Source organism: Papilio xuthus, unplaced genomic scaffold, assembly GCF_000836235.2.
Source record: "Papilio xuthus unplaced genomic scaffold, Pxut_1.1 DF829567.1, whole genome shotgun sequence".
Taxonomy (NCBI): domain Eukaryota; kingdom Metazoa; phylum Arthropoda; class Insecta; order Lepidoptera; family Papilionidae; genus Papilio; species Papilio xuthus.
The window spans coordinates 645,643-668,942 of record NW_013529082.1 but is presented as its reverse complement, the minus strand read 5'-3'; the positions used below and the strand labels follow the sequence as shown (position 1 = coordinate 668,942).

At 32.7% G+C, this 23,300-nt stretch overlaps 3 protein-coding genes and 1 non-coding gene across 5 annotated transcripts; 1 reads left to right on the top strand and 3 right to left on the bottom strand.

Annotated features, from left to right (window-relative positions):
* Positions 1–661: 661 nt before the first annotated feature.
* On the top strand, positions 662–6,724 carry LOC106117871 (protein TBRG4). Of its 2 annotated transcripts, none has more exons than XM_013312371.1 (11): positions 662–729; positions 994–1,162; positions 1,664–1,851; positions 2,032–2,259; positions 2,586–2,758; positions 3,104–3,329; positions 3,806–3,956; positions 4,444–4,674; positions 4,903–4,969; positions 5,309–5,414; positions 5,809–6,724. In XM_013312371.1, the coding sequence occupies exons 2-11, from the start codon at positions 994–996 to the stop codon at positions 5,920–5,922; spliced, it is 1,653 nt and encodes a 550-aa protein (XP_013167825.1). In that variant the 5' UTR covers positions 662–729; the 3' UTR covers positions 5,923–6,724. The 2 variants fall into 2 exon arrangements, with proteins under 2 accessions (XP_013167825.1, XP_013167815.1); XM_013312361.1 differs by lacking the exon at positions 662–729 and adding an exon at positions 742–777.
* Positions 6,725–7,593: 869 nt separating this feature from the next.
* LOC106117039 (carbonic anhydrase 1) lies at positions 7,594–12,033 on the bottom strand. The gene is made up of 8 exons (XM_013311114.1): positions 11,997–12,033; positions 11,306–11,482; positions 10,881–11,007; positions 10,684–10,786; positions 10,441–10,550; positions 8,580–8,703; positions 8,170–8,342; positions 7,594–7,900 (listed from the first exon to the last, which is right to left on the bottom strand). Exons 1-8 carry the CDS (start codon positions 12,031–12,033, stop codon positions 7,870–7,872), a joined length of 882 nt encoding a protein of 293 aa, XP_013166568.1. The 3' UTR covers positions 7,594–7,869.
* A 4,805-nt stretch (positions 12,034–16,838) lies between these two features.
* On the bottom strand, positions 16,839–22,891 carry LOC106117616 (Carbonic anhydrase 8). Its single transcript, XM_013311996.1, has 8 exons — positions 22,654–22,891; positions 20,271–20,312; positions 20,020–20,187; positions 19,451–19,574; positions 19,176–19,278; positions 18,615–18,730; positions 17,882–18,005; positions 16,839–17,424 (listed from the first exon to the last, which is right to left on the bottom strand). The coding sequence occupies exons 1-8, from the start codon at positions 22,694–22,696 to the stop codon at positions 17,179–17,181; spliced, it is 966 nt and encodes a 321-aa protein (XP_013167450.1). The 5' UTR covers positions 22,697–22,891; the 3' UTR covers positions 16,839–17,178.
* Positions 19,823–19,906, bottom strand: TRNAL-CAG (transfer RNA leucine (anticodon CAG)). The gene has a single exon. It is a non-coding gene; the product is annotated as a tRNA-Leu (tRNA).
* Positions 22,892–23,300: the final 409 nt, after the last annotated feature.

The following is a 23,300-nucleotide window of genomic DNA, read 5'->3' as shown; positions in this document are numbered from 1 at the left end:
TTACCGTAGAAATCAATGATAAATAGAAAATACATTGCAAAAGTCACACTTTCGGTTAAATTCGTTACATTAAGATGCATCATATAAAGCGAATTTCAGATATATGTCAAGAAAACTTTATTACAAACAATAGTTAAATGAAATGCGTACCATTTTTCTGTCGTTTATCCTTATTCTGTATTACTTTTTAAATATTTTACTAATTTAAAATATCACAACAAATCTCCCACCCACGGCCGCTTGAAACATAGAGAAACCACAGATAAGTTATAGGATATGGTTATGACATTTATGAAAAAATCAGAGGACAAGAGAAGTAATAATTTTCATTACAGAGTAATATATTTTATACACATGGTTGTTACGTAACAGTTTAAAACAAAAGATTTCCAATTATTTGCTCTTTTTACGATCCAAGTTTAATTATAATTAGGAATGATATGATCAAAACTTAGTCGCGAGTTCAAAATCGTTCTGATATGTTAAGAAAATACCCAATGTTGAGTAAAATAACATGTCACATTCGTTTAAATCAAAGATGATTAGCATTCAGAACTTAATTATTAGTTAGTTGAACTATTTCCTTTTTAAAACATTTTTCTAAAAAATCAGCCGTAGTTTAATTTAAGGGATTTTTATCTTTATCTACATTCTGACAATTGGCAACATTTAGGTTAGATTGTCAAAAACATATAAAAAATATCAAATATATTTTAAAATATTTTAAATGTAAGGATTACATTATATTATTTAATATACACGAATATAATTATTAAGGTAATTTTTAAAGTTAAATTTCCTATTTTGCATATATTACTCATGACTATTTATTGTTTTGTTTATCTCCTTGTAGTGATGTAAGAATATGTCTTTCGTATTTTTTGTCAAGTTTTTCTATTTCTTTAAATATTTTGACGACAGATTTTAAAGGGATCATCACCAGGACCTTTTTTTCGGCATATATTATTTCTAAAAAGTCAAGTCTAATTTCAGATGTTGAAGTTCAATGGGTTAGTAATTTGGAGGTTAGGATCCCGAGCAATAATAAGGAAGTATTCCAGCCCTAGTGCTACAGTATTCAAAATAGAAAAAATTGAGTCTTCAAAAAGCACCTCTGACAAAAACATAACTAGTCCAGAAACAAAAATCAGAGATAATCCAAGTATGTACATTGAAAATCAAAAACGATTTTTATTTGAAACATTTTATTAGACACAGTATATATCATGATATCAGTATAGATCATGAGTTATCATAAAAATCGAAACAAAGAACTTAGTACAAGTCCAGTAATAAGTAAAAATAAAATCAGTTCGATAAACTGTTGTATTTATTGAACCATGACCATCTAGTTTTACCATTTATATTGGCATAAAATAACTTTGTTATATGTTTACATAGTTGATGCTTCTATAAATTTTCTACTAAATGTCGACCATGACTATGTCCAGTAGGAATAAAAAAAAACTTAATTAGTAGCCTATGTGTTCTTCATCAAGATCCGTTTGGCCATTCTAGAGATACCTACAAACAAACATCCATCCATCTAAGCATTCTCATTTATAATATAATTATTATCGGACTTAACACCTATTAATTATCGAAAATTTGGTTAAAACAGAACTATGTTAATACACAATGAAAATTAAATTTAAATGAGCAGGTTTAGTAGCAGCGGCATTTGCTTCCATAAACTCTCCAGAGAGTGAGGACAGCAGGAAGCCTAGTCCAAAGTCGGTGAAGCTGAACCGTCACCAGATATTAGAAAATGAAATTGCTAAAGCAAATGATGTCAACAGTTTACTACTGGTTGCTGAGAATCCTATAGTTTCTAGACGACATGCATTAAAGGTAATATTATTTTAAAGGTAATATTATTGAACAAGCATTTTATTTATAATATTACAAATGCAAATTAATAAAATAATAAACAAAAATGTCAGAGGTTCTGCAATGACGAATCGAAAGGGGCTGCTTAAATAATGTCATAAATTGATATTCTTCTACACATATTTTTTATATTATTTTCAGATGGTGTCAACCCTATCAGAATGGTCTAGCACTAATAAAGTGAAACTGAGTGACTTTGAGAAGGACCCTCGGTTTTTAAAATTGTGCAGGATTCTCGCTCGGTCTACATCATCACAAGCTTTAAGCTCTTTGACTATGGCGGAGGATTTAAGTACAGTGCTGGGTATTACAGGGGATGATGAGGCTGCAAGGTTGATTGGTAATTTATCATTGACACAAATGATAAAGGTAAATATGACAATATTATGGTAATTTAAAAAACTTATGAGAAATTGCATCCGCTTATAGATAACTAGCTGTTGCCCCTGACCCCATCTTTGTGGAATTAAAAAAAAGTAGCCTATATGTTCATCCAGGTTATGTTCTCCATCTGTGCCATATTTCATAGAGATCTGAGACACCTTGAAACATCCATCCATTCATGTAAATATTTGCATTTATGATATTAGTAAGATAACCATCTAGTTAAACCAGACCAATTTAATTATGAATGAAAACTAAGGTTTCAAAGTTAATAATGTTATGAGAAATTTGTATGTAAATTATCCTTGCAGGTAATGAAGGCATTACATTCAAAGGGCCGTCGCAGCACGCCTTTACTTCGCGCACTCTCTCATAATATTACCAATCAATCAGAGCAATTGGATCTAAAGAAATCTGCTGACCTGCTATTTGCTATGGCATCATTGAATTTCCCCGATCCTGTACTAATGGATAGGATATGCAAGTAAGAAGATAATTAAAATATATAACTTTTTTTAAATATAATACGATAGAACTAAAAGTTCAAAGAAATTTGGGTCATTGCCATTTCTCAAATATATATGCTACTTGCAACATTTAAAAATAAATTTCCAAAATGAAGGCTACTCAATAAAATCGCATTTGCACGTAGCAGCTATCCACGCAACTCTAACACTTTCCTTTTTATAGCAGTTGCACACCGCTAGTGAAAATAGGCTTTTACTAACTGATTATAATTAGTTAGTGTCTATTTCCACTGGTATTGGCAATTCAACATCAATCATCTTGTAATAAACGCCACTTTGTGTATTATAATAATTTCTTCCAGTGATGTAATAAGCAACCTGAAATCCAACCAAGACAAGCCAGCGGTGGTGACATCCATTATGGTGTCATTGGGTCTGCTACGATATAGACACGAGGCTGCCCTCTCCGCACTGGCAGATTGGCTGCAAACTCACAAAGATGTCTGCCGAGCAAGTGATGTGGCATCAGCAGTGGTCACCTTTGGTACTGTGGACTTTGTACCTCCCTTGTCTGATGGATTGGTAGAGGTGAGAGCAATTTTGTTTTGGTTTATAGTAAATTATTTAAATGACCTTATTAAAGTGGGTAACGAGGAGAGAATGAATAGGAAGGGGAATAATATTCTTTCTGTATGTCCGCTCATCAGCGGTGTCCATCCTTTAATCATCATTATAGGTAGGCAATGCATTTGAAAATGTGAATGTCTATGGGCGCCTTGATTTGCTGAAAATAAGGACGACTGTCAACAGAAAAATATATGTATTAGACACACAGAAAAAATTTATATCTCCTTCCCATCTTTTTTATCTTCTGTAAGAAAAGGGTGGGAAAGAGAAGGGGACTAAAATGAGCCCTATGGCATTAGACATTCATCAGACAAAACGCAGAATGACTTCCACTTGAGGTCTGTCTCTTGTTTTGTTCATGGTATTGCAGCGGATGAGGCAAATTCTTGCAACAGATGTTTGCTGGTGTCTACCAGTTTTATGTTTATTATTTCCAGAATGCATTATCATTGAAAGAAGAGGAGATGATGAAGCCGTCGTCGTGGCTGGACTTAGTGTTCTCTTTACTGACGCTGAGCCAGGCCCGGGATGATCACCTGCTGTCCACTGTCAGGCCGGACTTTATTGATAAGCTGCTTTCTGCTGGAGGTGAGTCAATATTTTGAGAGATAGTGTAAATCCAACGCCGAATTTAAAAACAGAGGAATGTAAATTTTATAGTGACCATTGCGATATCTGAGTTTTTCTGTTATTTTGTAAAAATTGAGAAATAAAGCGAAGCGTTAAAAGATAAGGGTAGCTTAGACATAGTTATGTGAATGTTTTTTCTAATTAAGGGTTTGTATCGGAACCAAATATACTAACCATATTTAAACATTTTATATAAAGACAGCTTTTGCCCGCGACTCCGTCCGCGCGGAACGAAAAAAAAGTTAATAGCCTGTGTGTTCTTCAAGACTATGTTCTACATCTTTGCCAAATATCATCGGGATCCGTTCTGCCTTTCTGAAGATACCTTCAAATAAACATACATCCAAACATTCGCATTTATAATATTATAATGTAAGATTTACGCTACCACGGTATGTTCTAGGCGTGTTTTTGATTTGAACACATAATTGTAATAAAATTCCAGAGATCCCAATCCCAGCGCGTCGTAAGCTGATGGCAATAGACGCGTACATAAGCCTCAAGTTCCCGCAGCACGGCGCGCGCCTCGCGGAGGACATCTCTGTGGGCGTGCCCATCGTTTATACAAAGGAAAAAGCTCTTTATGTGCAGAGCATTATGGATACATTTAAAACTTTGGTCTCAGCTGACGCCTTTATGAAGAGAGAGTGTTATTCCGGTATGGGATTTTTGTATGGTAAGTTATATGACTCAGTTTAGTACAAATATTACACTCCATCTCCCTCTCTTTCTCTCTCTCACTCCCTCCCTCTCTTTCAATCTCACTCACTCCCTCTCTTTCAATCTCAATCTCTCTGAAAGAATTCGATGTCATGTTTTTTGTATTTTCGATATTATATGTTATATTGCTATGATTATTTTATACCTATATTTATAATAAAAAATTGTGTTTAATTATTTACAGATGCGGAATTTGCTCTAAACTCGAAATGTCATCCTGTACCGTTAGAAAAAGCAGTGAATGATAAAAGGTTAATATAAAAAATTAGAAACACTTGATTTATAGAAAACTCATAGGTTTTGAAAAGATACTGTGATACGGATCATGTGAAATTTTTATGTTATTAGTCGAAGGGGGGACCACTTATGGTTTATTAGTTACTACTACTAGCGTTCGCACGCGACTCCGACCGTGCAGAATTTAAAAAAATACTTAATTAGTAGCCTATGTATCCTTCCAGACTGTGTTCTACATCTATGCCACATTTCAGCCGGATCCGTTCAGCCGTTCTGGAGATACCTTTTAACAAATAACCATCCATCTAAACATTCGCATTTATAATATAAGATAATATTATTTTTGTTCCCAGCGTGCACAGGATAGCAGTCCTAGGTCTAGATTACCACGACATGACGCGACGAACAGTGGTGCCGCTCGGAGTCAACCAGCTCTACACCAAGTTATTGGAGATGAAGGTAACTGATCATTTTTTATAAGAGAAAAGGGCAAACAAGCAGTCTGATGCCTAAAATTATTTATTCCGATGCCCATGGACATCAGCAACGCTGAAGTTGTCTTAAATACTAGTTGTTTACATTATACTAGCTGTCGGACTTGACTCCGTCAGATTCAATACAAAAAAATCTTAACAGCCTATGTGTTCTTCCAGACTATGTTCTATATCTGTGCCAAATTTTAGCGAGATCTGTTAAGCCATTCCGGAGAGCTTTTAACAAAAATCCATCTAAACATTCGCATTTATAATATTAGTAAGATTAGCTACTTAAAATAGTAGGTTTTCTTAATCTGAAAGTTTAAGTTCCTTTAGGCTTTATCGCTGTTGAGTTATAATATTAAATTTTCTTTCAGGGTTTCAAAGTTCTTCAAATACCGTACACAGAGTTCAATCCTAAAGACAAGTTGGTAACCAGAGTGCAGTATATAGAAAAGCGGCTAAAACAGATCGTCAGTAATTCCTTATAGTGTTATCCTCGTCATTGTACAAATACACTCGAACCTGCGGGATTAGACAAAGTGCATTCGCTCCGAAGAGATTCCATAACGAACTTTAATAATCTAGAGAAATGATAACTTTCGATAAGTCACGAGATGTTCGTTATGGAATCGCTTCGGAGCGAATGCACTTTGTCTAACTCCTTTGGATAGCCGAGAGACCTTTGTAAGCGAGATTCATTTTCCGGTCCTGACGGACTCAAGAAACCTCTATAAGCGAGAAAAACGCGGACTATTGCTTATCCAGATTCAAAGGTTTACATCATTTTGTTAGCTATTGTGATGTCATTAGGTTAATTTTACAATGACAGAAAACACCAATGTAACTTTAGGGGTAGACAGATATAATAAATTAAGCCCATAAGTAAGTAGACAGAATACAGACTTTTATTTGATTTTACAGTGAATACTGTTTATTGTTGAAAATACTAAACATAATTTTGTAACTTATTATCATTAAAATTCATTTTAAATAAATGTAAGAATATTTTAAAGCTTTGAAATGCTAAATTCTAGATTCCTTTAACGACCTAGTCGTCTATCTGTAAATAGTGTCAGATCAAGTTCCCTTGTAAGTTACCTAAAGCTTGCGTTATTTAAAAAAAACCTTAACGTAAAATCTTGAAATCAAAAATAATGTGAAAAGTCTAAATAATTTCAAAAAAGTTTTTTTTTTTAACAGAATATCAGATTTTTGGATAGAAATATTCTCTGACGTCATTAAAATATTCTGCCGAAGCTTTATAATGATTTAATCTGTGGTTTAGTAACAAAAAAAGAACAAACGTTATTTTTTTATAGATGGCTAAATTTAAAGTTTCAGTTCTTTTTATTAAAAACAAAAATTGTTATATGTAAATTTAAGCTCTCACGACTTAAACCTGTCAAAAATGTCATTCTTTCGTAGTTTACTAATTAGTTTATCACGTATTATTTATTTTATTTAAACGAACTTTAACATTATATAGAAACAATTTTAACTGCATAATTTCCTCAGTAACCATCAATCTAGTAAATATAAACTAAACTCAACCCTGTATGTATATAATTTATAAATGTGTGTTGTAATTTAAACCTTATGTATGATACGTCAGAGTACACATTGCAGTGACGCGGCTGCTTGTATGTGTGTGAAGTTGTTAATATTATTGAAATAAATACATACGACACGGTAAAGTTTTTTATTTGACATATATAATACAAGTTATAAATTATTAAAAAAATGTGTGTTTTCATTCCTGAAATACTTGTACAAAAACATTTTTTTTAAAAATGATTGAAAGTTTTGGTACAGGTTTTTCGTTAGGAAAACAAGTTAAAATCCCATAATAGAGATTTTTTTTCAAAAGCCTAAGTTAGTTTAGGCACAAGGTTAAGCTATTTTTTATAGTACACCGTTTGCATTTTCTGAAATTGCCAAGCGTTGTCGATAGATATCTACAATTGCAGACACACAAAAAGAGAATATTTCCCCTTCCCCTTATAAGAAAAGGATGGGAAGGTAAAGTGGACGTAATTTAGGTCTTCGGCACCTATTTTCGTGCAACTGTACAGTCAGCTGCTTAAATATGTATACATTCGCAAAGATTTAAAAACGTACACGCCTTCGGTATCAAACATTTGTGCATACGTATTTTTGAAACCGAAGACCTATATCAGTTTTTTTTAATTATGTAAGGGTTTACATATTTATGCAGCTAAATGTACTTGTCCAGTAAAGTTAGTGTATTAACTACTTTTCTAACAAGTGCTACCCGGTAGATTGAGTTTCTTACACAATCCACGGAGCTTGGAGCACATATACGACTTGGGATCTGCGCACGGGTTGAGTTTCTCCAGAACTTTCCATATTTTATCTATCCAACTCGATATAAGTGACGGAGATGCTTGAAAGTTATCCAACCCGTTGGCCTTACGCTAAGGTGTGTCAAAACCTTTCATCATGAAGCTGAAACAAAAAAAGAGCTATATACTCTAAAGGCAACCTCTTTTTTATTAACTTAGCTAGGTCGTACATCCTGTGACCACATCAAGAGTACATCATGAGGTATCGCGGTCGAGCATTAGTTTAAATGTTGTTACAGAAACAAGATACATAATAGTATGCCAAAATGATCATTGATGAATACGTCTTTAAACAGTCAATCGATAGATTATCACTTCTTTAACACGATCTTTCTTACTCAATAGCTTTATCTACGTATCATCAGTCAATACCTCGTAACATTGGTAAAGAAGTTTACTACAGAGATGAGTGCATTCTTGATCGAAGTGACGATCTGCGGCTCCATGAGGAAGTTCGCTGGTGGCTGGTACACGGTCTGCCGCACCACCGGCTGCAGACTGCGGTAGTTGTACTGCCCTTCGCGAAGCTTTTCTAACAAGTTGTACTGGAAATGTAAAGAAGTTTGCTGTTAATGAGGAAGTAGTTAAAGAAGATTAACAGATGTTCTTTATCGTCTTCATGCTGAGATGTGATTTTATTTTTCTATAATTTCCTTTTAAGTCAAATCATATGTGTTAGGGAAAGATTTAAGTCCAGAACTATATTTCTAACTAAATATGTGAGAATATACCTTTTTTATTTTAAGTGTCTACATTTACAACTATAGTATGTTTTTTCTTACCTGTGCTTCTGTCATATAAATATGTTCAGGGAAAAGGATCCACGTGACGACCTCGTTGCACATGGGTGAAGTCAGAGAACCAGCGTACGTGTAGTAAATACTCGTGTTGGGAGCGAATAGTTTGCTGAAATAATTTTTATTGTACAGTCAGCTGAATGCAGCTGACTGTATATGAATACATTTACAAAGCTTTAGAACTTGTATACGCCTTCTTCTTCAAAAATTTGAATGCACGTATACAAGTTTCTGAAGTTTTAAAAATGTTTATATATTTATGCAGCTGACTGTACCATATCATTCTACAGGAAGGGTATTTTTCTGTCAGTCGTCATATCGCTATTTTAGCGACTTGCCATCTTGTACGATCATAAAAAAAAACTAGGCAAAATAGAAACTAATCTATATTAATAGATGATTGTTGTAGATATTGTGCTAATGATTTTGTTTATCTTTTTAGGCCTATAATTAAAATACATTATATAACCATATTTAGAATTAAAGTGTGATAAAACAAATATTTTAATTACAGACTGATAAATGTCAATATCAATATTATAATATTTTTTTAATTATCTTTAATCTTAAGTCGAATCAGTGATTTTTTTATTCATTGTTATATTCACGCGCTTTGATTTTATACAAATATATTCAAAGTTCACATGTTAATCGTTATTAAATGTCTAATCATCAATTTACGCACCGTTTAGTTGATAAATGTATTAAAATAGTGAAGATTATAGAACTATAATAAATATACCTAGGAATACCTATGTTAAGACAGTTAAAACTCAATTTTGTTACCATTTTTCTGAGCTTGATTCATTTTGGATCATATCATTATCAGCTCACTATACGTTTCCACTGAGTGGCTCGGTGCCTTCCTTAAGTTAGGGGTGACTAGGTCTTAGTCAACCACGCTGGCCTAGTGCGGGTTGGTTGACTTCACATATATTATATCTTTTCTCAGATATGTGCAGGTTGTTTTACCATGTTTTCCTTCATCGTAAGAAAGTCGGATAAATGTATATATGTAAATCGAAAATCGAAAAACACATTGGTACAAGGCATTCGAACCTAGCACCTTACAGATTGCAAGTTAAGTGCTTAATCCCAGAGCCAACGACGCTCGACACGATGACGGATCACGTGTTTCATTTTAATTTTTTAACAAGATTCGATTGGTACGGAAACATCTTATTTGAACAATTAGGATGTGAACAAATTAACTCACAAATTGAATCCTAAATCGAATATAGGCCTAACAGAAAATAGGCGTGTACATGTACTTATCGTGGTTTCTAAGACCAAATCAGATAATGACAGGGATAACAATATGTTTATACAGAGATTTTTGTCTCAGAAACCTACTTTTAAAAGATCTGTATATATATATATATATATATATATATATATATATATAATAATTTTACGTTAGATATATGTACATTTGTGACGTGGTAGTAGTAAGATTAACTTTCTATCTTATCTTATCTTTGCATTATCTTATAATAACCAAAAATAATTTAATTAAGTACTTTCTTGCTTTGTCTGTAAGTTCAATGTCAAAAGAAGGTTCAAACTTTGATACCGTTTAAGCAAGTTTATTCAAATATTGCTGAGTCTTACAACAAAAATTAAAAAGATTTTTATGAACTTGACATAAAAAAAATTGAACCGAATTACTTAGCCGGGGCAAAAAAGAGAAAAGAGACCCCCTTATTTACTTATAAGTAACGGAAACAATCAAATTTTTATCAAATTTGTTTAATAAATATCCAACATCACAAATGCATCAAACATAATCGCTTACTATTAAGTAATTGGACAAACGTGTATTTGATGATAAAGATCGTTTACTCACGTCAAGTCCATCACTACGCCTTTGAGGCGGCTGCCGACGACCTGCAGCTTTGAGATAACAGCTGTCATTTCGTCGAATGCTGTCTCCATAGGCTCATCTTGTTCTATAATCTGACGGCGTAAGAAGTAAAATTAGCCAATGTATCATTTACCTACATATATATTTATTTGTATACCGGCCCAACATATGTATTTCAATTCCGTCTCTTTAATTCCATTTGAAATAGTTGATATAATTCCTTACCTTACCAAATAACGCTAAAATAGCGAGTCCGTCTCTCCTCTTAAGCGCACTCCTCACGTCCAGGTCGGAGCGCACATGCACCAAGTGGATTTCAACAGGAAATCTGTACATTCATTAAAAACTCACTATTTATAATGGTGGAATTGTGAGACAATTGCGCTCGTTCGCTTAGTAGAATAGGGTTCTAATATACGTACTTTGCACCATCTATGGCGTGCTCGGAGAGCCAATGAAGGTGCATCTGTTCCAGTCGATAGGGTTGTCGCAGTGGGCCACCGCGCATCGTCGGGTGATTATCAGGATTGCCTTCTGTGCTGAACATTACTGAAGAAAATTTATACTTATGAACTTAGGAGCTGTTACCTACGACTCGAAAACTTAATTTACTAATTAAGTTAATTAAGCGCATGTGCTTTTCTAGACTATATTCTACACCTATGCCAAATTTCAGCGAGATCCATGGGGCCTTACTAGATGATACCTTTTAAAAAACATAAATCCATCCATACATCTATCGAAACATTCGTAATTAAATTTTTAATTAGCTTAAAAAATCGCATTTATTATATAAGTAAGAAGTAAGCTGTTCGATTTTAAATTCCAACTAGTTTTAGGTACTAACTTGTGTATTCATTATTTGTGGCAGCCATGATGACCGCTTGGTACCCGGAGAGCACGACTTCACCGTATTTGATGAAACGACCATCAAAGTCCTTTACGACGTCTGACCGCTTTATGTCGATGGGCGACTGTCGCGATCCCCCGACTCTGCACTTCTCTCCCGGCCATTTACTCTCCTCTGAATATTTATAATAATATAGTTTACTAGCTATCGCCCACAATTCCGTCCGTGCAGAATTACAAGCAAACTTAATAAGTAGCTTGTGTTCTACCCAACTATGTTATACATCTAAGTCAATTTTCAGTGAGATCCATGCAGCAGCGGAGATACCTTCAAGCAAATATCCATCCATCCATGCAAATATGTGATTTTAGGCCATTAGTCTGGATTTAACATTTACCTATATAGATGTAAATGATTCTGACTGACTTTACTACTTCTTTGTTCTTCTTCTATATGTTATACAAAACTAAATACTTTACTATGTAATTATAAATAATTTCCTATAAAAATATGAAATATTACGATTAATTAAATAAAAAATCAAACCTTCGTATGACCAATGAAACGGATAACGCAATCCAGCGATTTCTGAAAAAAAAAGATAGTATAAAATAAAATAAAAAAAACTAACTACTTTAAATAATATGTCTATTTATTTTAACTACTTTATTAAATATAAAAGAATTACCTGTAAACAAGAGAATAGATATAATATAGTTTGCCATTGTCAGAGAAGACAAAGTGGCCGGTGGTATCGACTGGTGATGAATAAATTGTCGTGTGTACGTACGTCAGTTTACAAAACAACATTCCAATAGGAAATAAACAAATTTGTTATTAAATATGCATACTATGTAACAGTATCGTTTAATAAAACAATGATGAACAAATGTAACTAGAGTTTTTTAGGCTACGGTTTTGATCGTAGAAGATTCCATAACAATTCTTTTACATCCTGTATATGGTCCTTCACTCGCACAGTGAAGGATTGGAATAAGTTGCCAGCGTCAGTGTTTCTGTCAAGCTATAACGTGGGTGCCTTCAAGAGTAAGGTGAATAGGTATTTACTAAGCTAGAGTGTATAGATCACTTAGCCACTATCAAGTGGGTTTCTGGTCCAGCACTGGTTTATTCAATGAAAAAAAATGCTAGAAACGATGCAAAGTAAGAAATGCATTATTCGAGCTATTTTTAATAAATAAATATTAAATATATTGTGCAAAAGAACTTTAATATATCAAATCTCAAGTGTTTGCGGATGATTTACAGCTTTTAACAATGCGTGGAAATCCACCCTTCATTCAAGTGACTTCAGGCGTTGAATTTAACACCCTTAAAGAGTCCACCCTTCCCCTATCAAGTCTGTAAACAAAATGAGTGGTAAGCTCCCTACATGGTGTTTACAACGAAGCGAAGTAATGATTTAAAATATAGAAAATTCGTCAAGGGAAAAGACTTATCTATATTTTTCTTGACAAGATATATAAAGGCTTATGTCGGTGCGACTAATCCAGACTGATTGTTGTTTAATATCTAACTAGTTAGGTTATGTTAGGTTATTTAGTTTATATCCATTTTTTCTGGTGAAATTTCTTGAAACCCTCTTATTTTCTAATTTTCTTTGATGTTGTTTTATAAATAAGAGCTTTTTAATTAATTTAAACATATTGGAAATAATTAATATTCATTTATTTATACTAATATTATAAAGAGGAAAGATTTGATTATTTGCATTGATTAAGCTCCGAAACTACTGAACCGATTTCAAAAATTCTTTCACTTTTGGGAAGCTACACTATCCCTGGGTGATATAGATAATTTTTTTTTAATTCCCAGCGGTAGAAGTCGTGGGCAACTGCTATCTTAAAAAAAACATATTCAAACGATGACAATGCTAATGCTTTAGAATTTGCTAGCATAAAAGTATTTGTAAATTTTATCTTATCATCAGCCATTGAAGTATGTTTAACTGTTAAAGGAAACAATGCAATTAAAGCATTTATGTAAGAATGCCGAATGATTTATTGCCAAGAATATTGGTATTGCGATAGAATAATAAAAATTAACTGATTGTGAGGTTATAAAACATGATTAGATGATTATAAATCGTTATAATTATTTAAAGTCATTATTATGTAATCAGTTTTTACGTAAGTTTATGTATTTTTATATCATACTTCTTACTAATATTATAAATAGGAGTGTATACAGGGTGTGCCAAAAGGTTACGTACATAGGAAGGGAGATGATAGGGGTGGTCACAACGGTCACCAGAAAAATTCCCCTCTGGGTATTAAAAAAAATAAATGGCATTTTTTAAAAACTTAAAAATTTTACACCTTCTGGGGCAATTTTGTAACCGATGACCTACAAATATTGCTATACTTAAAAAAAACTATTATGTTATCGTCAATAACCCAAAATGCCATTAATTTTTTTTAATACCCAGAAGGGAATTTTTATTTTATTTTTCTGGTGACCCTTGTGACCACCCCTATCATCCCCCTTCCTATGTACGTAACCTTTTGGGACACCCTATAGATGGATGGATGGATGTTTGTTAGAAGGTATCTCTAGAAATTTGGCACAAATATGTAAAATAGTCGGGAAGAACACATATGCCACTTATTATTTTTTGATTCCGTGCAAATGGAATCGCCGGCGACAGCTAGTCTTTAATAAAAGAATTAAATATCAGTCAAACTGATTCCGATATATACAACAATGGTTGTGGATAAGTGGATAGATGGCAATCTTAATTAGTGAAAGATGATCCTTTGATGGTTCTTCACACAACATATTGCCATCCCTTACAGTCTCTTTCAAAAAACAGAGACAACAATATATTTTTCAAGGGGTTCCAAAAACAATCGACACAACAAAAAATAAAACAAAAGTCTTGTATATGAAATAATTTAATTATCACTAAAGAACACAAAAAATAACAACCATGAGATATTTTATCTTAAGACTACAAAAAAAAACATATATCAGACTTGCGTTAATTTTGCGATATAGAAATTTATCAGAAAATTAATGCATTTTTCAATATGCATGATGAAGAATCTTACGTTTACAAAATCAATTAAATATTAATAAAGTTAACTTACACTTTAAGTTTAAGTTACATTAATATATATACTAATTAAAAAATAGAACAAAACGATTGTTATCTATATCAAAACAACATATCTAGCGAAAACTATCACTTTACTAACTCATTAAAAAAAAATAAAAAATGTAAAAAATTATATTACATTGTCCTTAATATTAACATTAAATAACTAAACACAAAGCTTACATAACAAATAGAAAAAATAATAGTACTCATTTCTTTTTTTTTCCTATTTAAAATAAAGAAAAATAAAGTTGGAAGCAATCTTCCAACTTTATTTTTTTCGTACAAAAGTCGATTTTTGAAAATAATAAAATTTAAGTGAACGCATCTATTTTTATTAGTCTGTGGTATAAGTAAAGGTGACGGAGTTAGGTATTTAGTTACCATTTTATCTATATAAATATTGATTACTTGATTATCTAATCGAAAGTTTATTTTTATAAATTTCCTGTAACATTAAAAAGATTTTAAATTGAGATTGCGACAATTAAATAACAAAGAAGCGAAATATATGAAATATACACAAAATATTTGACAAAAAACTTAAATTTTGGTTTAAGAAATAGGTAATTTTTATGGTTCCGTACCTCATAAGAAAAAACCAGAACCCTTATAGGATGACTTTGTTGTCCGTCCGTCTGTCTGTAAAGGCCCATTTCTCAAAAATGCGTGAAGGTATCAAGCTGGAATTTATTTTTTATTATTGAAAGAAAAATAAACCTTTACATAAAGTATAAAAATAACGGTATAAATTAATTAATATTTTAGTCGTTATTTTAAAATTACTTAAAATATTTTATATAGTAATATATCTGGTACTGTGTTTTGTTAAAACAATTAATTGCTATTAAATATTTAAGGATTAATTTCTTTATATTTATGTAAGATATGGATAACATATCGTGTCATTAAATATTATCAAATAAATTACTAAAATTAATCGTTTGATTATTATCAAAATCTGGTATGAATCGGATAAAACTTAATATGAATTCATTAACTTAAGCAATCGTTTTAATTTCGTATAAATTATTTAGCGTAAATAGCTCTTATTTCAATTTAAAAAAATAAAACCTTAATTACTTTTTAGAAATGTTTCAAAACAAAAGAATGTAAATATGTCAAGAAAATAAATGTAACTTTTAAATTAAGTGATTCTCAAACATGTTAAAAGATAAAATAATTTTTCCATTGGACAGTTTATTTATGTCAAATGTTCAAAACGGACATACTAATATTTACTTGTTACATATTACTATATCTGATAAAGTTTTACGTTTAAAAACTATGCCCTAAGTAAAATAATAGATAACTAACTGGGTTTCTGAGATCAGAAGTTTAAAAATTTATCCGTTTTACAAACAAGCGGCCACTTGAATTCACCGAAATGACGGGGCGTGACTTTAATTGTCGAAAGAGACGTACGTAGAGAATTCTTCCCCTTCCTATACGTTCCCTCCATCAAATCCCCTTTCTTATAAGGAAAGGGTAGGAAGGGAAAGAGGTCTAAAATTACGCCTCCGGTTCTCATCATCATATGTTTTATACACAGTTTTTGGTGTCAGAAACCCACACATCCTAAAAAATATTGAAGGTGAAATGGCACTAATAGTAAATCGAAATTTAGTATTGTTTTGTTTGATAATTGCGTAAAACATTTAAAATGTTTATTTATTTATTTTTAAGCTTTGTACCCAGTTTAAAGTACATAGTGTAACATTACATAGAAATACAGTGATGTACAGGTGAGCTTAACTCTCAAAGAGTCCTCTTACAGCTAATCTTGCGATACAGAGAGGATGTATAGTGGGTAATAACTGTATAAATTCTTACGTACTACTAAACTTAACTATTTGAATCCTAAATGTTGTTAAAACGTTTAATAGTGTCATCAGATAAATTGACAATTTTGATATGAGAATGAACGAGATGTCAAAATTGTTGAAGCACAGATGTTACACCAGTGGAAACTTACGCTAATAAGTATAAATTTAATTTAATTTATATTTACATTGATAATACGATGATGTCATAATTGTTTGATTGATATAATGTATACTAGGATTATCCTAATGCATAACACGTCAGTGGGATTATTGCACACGTGTACAATAATTGATAAATTATGAAGCTTAATTTCATTAGCGATTTTTTTTAATATTTGCAGATTTTTGTGTATTTACTAATATTTCTTTCTACCATTTCATCTAAGCTCTAGGCTTGTGCTAGGATATGGTTTACGACAATAGTCGAATGACGGGATTCGAACTCTCGACCACGTGATCGGAAATCCGTACCTTTAACCATTTTTTTATAACAGAAGGGGGGCAAACGAGCAGCGTGAACACCGAGGTGTTCAACGACGCCCATGGACATCAGCAATACCAGAGGAACCGCAGATGCGTTGCCGGCCTTTGAGATAATGATAAGCTCGCTTCTTAGCCTATTGACACTTGATTGGCGATTGATCGATCATATTAACTAGTGGTCACCCAGCGAAAAACCATTAGATAGTTTAATAAAAATATCCATGCAATTACTTCTACATATTAACTTTTACTGTGTCAATTTTAAGGTTATACGTTGGAAATTTTTTTCGTTAGGGTTACATACACAGTGTGGTTGACTATGGCCTAGTCACCCCTAAATTGTGTAGTTTCTGAGCCCCTCGGTGGGGACTTATAATGATCAGACAATGACACAGTTTTGGCTTAAGACAATGACCCTAAATGAGAAGGGAATAATTCCTTGACTATTCACCTTTGCATGCGTTTGATGAATCGGTGAAGAATTTTCTTTTTAAATTGGTGATGAAACAAAGTCCCGAACCGACAGTTGACTTGAGTAAGGAGGTGATGCTAAGTAGCGCACCCAGCATGCCGATCGGTGATGGATTGTACAACGACGAGCCAGCACTGCGGTACACAACTCGGTTGGTAGGTTGTAAGCTTCTGTAGTTGTCGACGCCGCCTACGTTCACTTGACGGAATAGTTTGTACTGGATGGATAGAAAATAAATATTTATATAAGCGAAGAATTTATTCTTATTATATTTATATAAAAAAATTACAATTATGGAAGTTGCATACATTTCTGAGTGGCCTTGAGATTAACTAATTGATGGAGCAAAGCTACACTTAGTCTAACTTTTAATTATTCAATAATCTACTTTTGAAATTGAATCGAGTTAATTAGGTAAAACTTTCCGACGTAGGTTCTTAATTATTTTGACGAATAGGTACATAATTTTTTCAACGGATTTTTGATACATTACACGTCTAGACTACTACGATATTTTTGAATACTTAGGAAACCTATAAATAGGACTACGGTTTTCAGATATTAAAGTGCACTCGTAGGGATGAAAGAAGGCTTTTATTTAGTGATAAACTGATATAAATGTATAAAGTGAGATAAAAACAGTGAGATGATGATGATGATAGATAACAATATACCTGTGAGTCAGATATGATGATGGGTTCCTCCTGTACTATCCAGGTGACCACTTCCTGGCAGTCAGGCGTCGTCAGCGAGCCGTGGTACGTGTAGTAAGCTTGGCGTTGTGCGCTCATCAGACGACTGGTGGACAAAAGACACTAAATAACTAATCAAATTTGGATTAATTTGTGACTAAAGTATTTCATAATGATAGTGTCTTGAACAGAAAAAACATTGTATTTCTATCGGTTAGTATAAATTAAACAGTGTAACATTATTGTTAATGAAACAATAAATTTAATTGAATACAAATCCAGACATTTCAAATTATGCATTACATTGTATTTTTATCATGCATATATAATTTTTAAAAATTAATCTTAACAAGCTTTTGTTAAAAACTTACTTAAACATCTGTATAAATAATAATTTATTCGCAATTTCGCAAACTCCTGCAATTAACGTCTTTGTTATTTTTGGCAATATTTTCTGTCGATAAAAGTCACATAACAATTATGTCGTATTGTTTAATATATCACGTGGAAGATAAATAATACGTGATACCAATACTGTATACCTTCTACTGTGAGTTTCTGAGACCTGAGTTTAAAACAGATTGTTATCTCTGTTTTGTCAAAGATAATGACAGGGATGACGATATGTTTTATACACAGATTTTGGTATTAGAAAACCACGGCTATTTACCTTCTCTGAATATTTTAGCATTAAAAACAAGCAATTGGTACTCACTACAAGTCCAATGTGATGGGCAGTTCACTTCCTGCGGTTGTCCTGTTCTGCAGAGAGGGCAACATGTCGGCTAACTGATGCAGACTATAGTCATTGTCCTCGTCATCCGCGAACACCTAAACAAAAACTATTTATCAATAGCTGTTCATGAGGGCTTTCACAGACTGTACGTAGTTGTCCGAGTACTGCGGCTTTAAGATAGTTTCGTTATTGTTTAAATGGTCTGTTCTTTTATAAGGAAGTGGGCAAACAAGCTGCGAGAACACCGAGGTGGCTATCGTCGTTCATGGACATGAAAAGAGATAGGCTAACTTCTAGAAAATCCCTTAATAGTACTTGAGTAGTTCAAGGGGTGTGAGAAGAAAAGCTAAATAAAGCTGAGTTATTTAACCGATAACTGAAGAAATAAAGTGACAATTGAAATATAGATAATTCATCATGGAGTTGTTACAAATTGATTTAAAAAATTAATTGAACATAAAATTTTATCCACTTTTGTCAACCCTATTGGAGTTATAGCATGTCAGATTGCACTATACATTCGAATGAACAAGCCCTTACCCTACAGAGTACAGCGATGACAGCTAAACCATCAGACCTCTTCAAAGCCTCCGCCACTGTCAGTCCAGTCTTGACGTGCAGTAAGTGGATTTCCATTGGGTACCTACAGATATTAAAAATAAACTCACATAAGAAAAAACCTAAAGGCCAGTAGCTATTAAAGTCGTAGATTCGATTACTTTTTCCAATAAATATTTGTAAATTTCCTTTAATTTCCTAATTAAAAAAAATCTTTCTAAAAACTATTTTCATAATGTTTTTTAGTTGATACGTACTTCATGCCATCTATCGCGTGCTCGGAGAACCAGTGTAGATGAAATTGCACGAACGTGTAATTGCCTCGGAGAGGGCCGCCAGACAACACAGGTGCGGGACCGTCCTCCTCCACCATCCATTTCACTAAGGAATCATTTGTAAATTAAGAAATACAACGAAAAATAATATTACCTTATATAGCAATGGATTACATTTAATTGACTACTTGCTTGAGTAACAAATCCAATGTTGTAACCGTCAATTTTTAAAACTTTTTTTTCGTGATGGCGGGTTGGGTGTTGGTGGAAATCTTCCATAGAACCCATCCCCCCTCAAGTGCAACTAATGAGAGTCCCGGGATCTTTAAAGTATCGTAACGGGACTAAAATATTTGTCAGAAGTGGGATTCGAACCCACGCCCACAGAAGTGGACTGCGACCTGAACGCAGCGCCTTAGACCGCTCGGCCATCCTGACTTACGTTCACTAACTAAAATTAGATTTTACGTTATTAGACAATTATGATTTGTATAATTTAAAAGAAAAAATCAAACTCAAACACTGTGTCTTAGTAAAAATGTTAAACGTACACGTGCGGCCTGTGTTGGTTGCGCGAAGGTTAACATCTCCATAGCCGCGGAAGACTAGTGGTCCCCGGATATGAGCACCGTATGTGTCCACCACGGTGTTCCTGGTCATGATGTTGATGGGAGACTGCTGTCCACCGTTGCGGCACTGGTTGGGCCATTGCGTTTCATCTGGATTGGTAAATTATGTTATTTTTTCCACAAGAGTTAAGATAGCCCTGAGTGTTAAAACATACTTAAATAATAAAACTTACAACTGTACGACCAATCAGATCCTGAATCACACATCACAAAACCTGTAACAAAAGATTTTAAATATAATCTAAATTGTTGGTTTAGGTTATATTCTATCTATTAGTTATATCCATCTCTTTTATTCTCTATGAAAAAGACATAAATAACAATATAATTCTGTCTGTTACGGCAATGAAAATATACTAGTAGGACAATTTTCAAAACAGCGTGCCGAAGCTAAAGGGTCTATTTGGTCGTCACTTTTTGACCTAAAAAGAAACATTGCGGTTTCTAAAAGGTTACGTTTTGGTCAACCAAAAAGTGAATTAAGCTTATTACTTACGCCTGTTCCTTTGTGTTCATTTAACTTTGAAATTGTTACAACACATTGTATACTAAACAGTTGGTATCTTATCGCGGTAAAATACCTAACTGAGAACTTTAAAATCTTTCGCTTGGTCGGAATTTTACTAACGTTGACACAGTATTTGATTCAAATAAAACCTTATCTTAGTTTACGGCTTGCAAATATTTAACTGCTAAATGTAAAAACTATAAGTACATTGTTTTACTACTGTTCTTATTGGGTTTTTTTATAGTCGAAGGTGGCAAATGTGCAAGAGGTCAACAAATTTCGCTGTAACAATGTGACCTCTGTCCAAAGATATCTACAATAGTTAAGGGGTTGCTAATGACAGCTTAATTTTGATGAAAAGAGGATTTTTCCGTTCTCCTCCCCTGCCAAATCTAATTGTCCATTACCAATTTTTCTTTTTATACAAAAGTCTTTTTATTAGCTACAGAAAGTGCTTGAGGAGTATTTTTGCTTTGTCATGATTTGAGAAATATAATTAAAAAAAAACTAATAGATGGCGTTAGAAATATAATAAAATTCTAAATAAATATTTTTATTAGTCCAATATCAGATCTACAATCAATCAATTGAAAACAAAAATCTGAAAGAGTTTAAGTAAAGCGAAGGTTTCTTTATTAAGAATTGAATTGATTAATTATACCACAAATCTGTAAACATTTGAGGGATAGTATAGGGCTCTTTGTTCTCGTCCTGACAAAATCAATGTTTTACTGTGGCATGTTACAGTAAAACACGAAATACTTGTTAACTCTGTCTTTTCAAAGACAATGAAAGGGATGACAACAATTTTTTACATAAGTGTGTCGACAATGTAAACTCACTGTTGAATAAAAGCATTTCACTTTGAATGTTTGTTTCTCTATTGTATGAAAGGGTGCTAGAGTTATGTTCCAATTAAGACAAGAACGTGAGTGGAACTGACTGTCGACCTACTTTTGTCAAAGAGACATGAATAAATTGTTTTCATTCTTTACGAGAATGCGACATTTTTGAAATCATTATAGGTATAGTAACTATCAACCGCAAATCCGTCCGCGCCGAAAAAACTTCATAAGTAGCTCATGTGTTCTTCCAGACTATTTTCCGTTCCGAGATCCGTTCAGCCGTTCTGGAGATACCTTCAAACAAATATCCATTCATCCACCCAAACATTCGCATTTACACTATTAGTAAGAAAAGTGAGAAATAAGATAAGTAAGATGGATATTTTAATATTAATTACCGCTACTAATAATAAATAGAAGCGTTTATTTGATAAAGAATAGTAATTCCATTATTGATTTGCATCCGTGCACTATTTTCAGAGAGCATGTAAGATAAACTCAGATATCACATTTTCAATAACCAATTGTATCTCGCTACAATGAATGTTAGTGTCCCGTAGTCAGGACGAATGAAAAAAACCCTTTACTATACCACAATTTTATAACCATGTCTAGTATAGCAACCAATTTTAATCTGTAGTTTCAAAAGGGAATGAAAATTTTGTTTTCGACAACGACGGTGATGGTTTGTTGTGTACAGACACAGTAACGAGAAAATTTGTCATTTCATTGTAATGTGTGTAGTAACTTTTTAAGATTATAATTTTAAATATAAGAAAACAATCCGTCAAATTATTTTTAATACATTTTATTTTTATTTACAGCAGGAGCTTTGCAATAACTAATTATGCTGTAAACGAAGAAGTCTTAAGACTGGACATATAAAGCTTTCTTAAAACTTAAAAAAAAGTTTGCGAGGTACACGTCCTGTAGACTCATTTCTATTATCGATTTTTTATTGCGTTGATTTGATTAATATACTACTAAATTATTACATCTAGGGATGAAGTATAAAAGATGAAGAAAAAAATACTCGTTGAGGACAACTTTTAAATAAAGAAATATATAGTAGCAGATAAGCGAAGATGAATGAACAATTAATAATACTTTTTGGATATGCCGAAAATAAAGTTTAAAAAGTTTTTTTTTAAAATTGATTTTAAAAACGCTATTTATGTAAATCGGTAAAAAAGAAAAACTCACCGACAATAACACCGAAAACATAAATCACTTTAAAGAATTCCATCGTTAAAATTAAAAAAAAAAAACTATTTGTTTTTTAATTTTTCCCGCCTATTTTTTAGCAGGTTATTGCTACACTCACTTCAGATGCCCGATAACAACTGAATTGGAAGACGATATTTTACTTATATATAAGTTATGTTTATTTATTTACTTTTTTTTCGCGAAATATGCGACATGTTATCGCGGGCGGCACGCGCTGTCCGTACTGCAAACAGAAGTCTAGTCTACGAGTCTACAAATTGAGTTGGGGACGTAAACACACTAGCGACATCTTGTGGAATTGATACACAAACGACCTAATTTTTAATTAATTATGGTTAAAATTCCAAAGTACTTCTTTTACTTTTAAAAAAGATATTTACTTTTATAAGAAAACTTTAATTTCAGGAATTATGTTGACGATTATTGAAATTTAAAATATTTGATTAAAAAGATCGATGTTAAATTTACAAAGTTTAAATTATTATTTATAAAACAAATATATTCTAAGACATAGAGATCGAAAAGAGAAACATATCGCCAGTGTGTATACTTCTTATGTGACACACAGTTGTCAGAAGTGTTGAATAATAAAAATTATAATAAAAAGTTGAGTTGAAAAAAAA

Coding starts and splice junctions, on each gene's coding strand:
- LOC106117616 (XM_013311996.1), bottom strand. CDS start 22,696: ATGGAATTCTTTAAAGTGATTTATGTTTTCGGTGTTATTGTCG. Junction 20,313..22,653: donor TGTTTTCGGTGTTATTGTCG/GTGAGTTTTTCT, acceptor CTTTTGTTACAG/GTTTTGTGATGTGTGATTCA. Junction 18,006..18,614: donor CCCATCACATTGGACTTGTA/GTGAGTACCAAT, acceptor TTTGTCCACCAG/TCGTCTGATGAGCGCACAAC.
- LOC106117039 (XM_013311114.1), bottom strand. CDS start 12,033: ATGGCAAACTATATTATATCTATTCTCTTGTTTACAG. Junction 11,008..11,305: donor CACAAATAATGAATACACAA/GTTAGTACCTAA, acceptor AATTTTCTTCAG/TAATGTTCAGCACAGAAGGC. Junction 10,551..10,683: donor TTTTAGCGTTATTTGGTAAG/GTAAGGAATTAT, acceptor TTACGCCGTCAG/ATTATAGAACAAGATGAGCC.
- LOC106117871 (XM_013312371.1), top strand. CDS start 994: ATGTTGAAGTTCAATGGGTTAGTAATTTGGAGGTTAGGATCCCGAGCA. Junction 1,852..2,031: donor CTAGACGACATGCATTAAAG/GTAATATTATTT, acceptor TATTATTTTCAG/ATGGTGTCAACCCTATCAGA. Junction 3,957..4,443: donor TAAGCTGCTTTCTGCTGGAG/GTGAGTCAATAT, acceptor ATAAAATTCCAG/AGATCCCAATCCCAGCGCGT.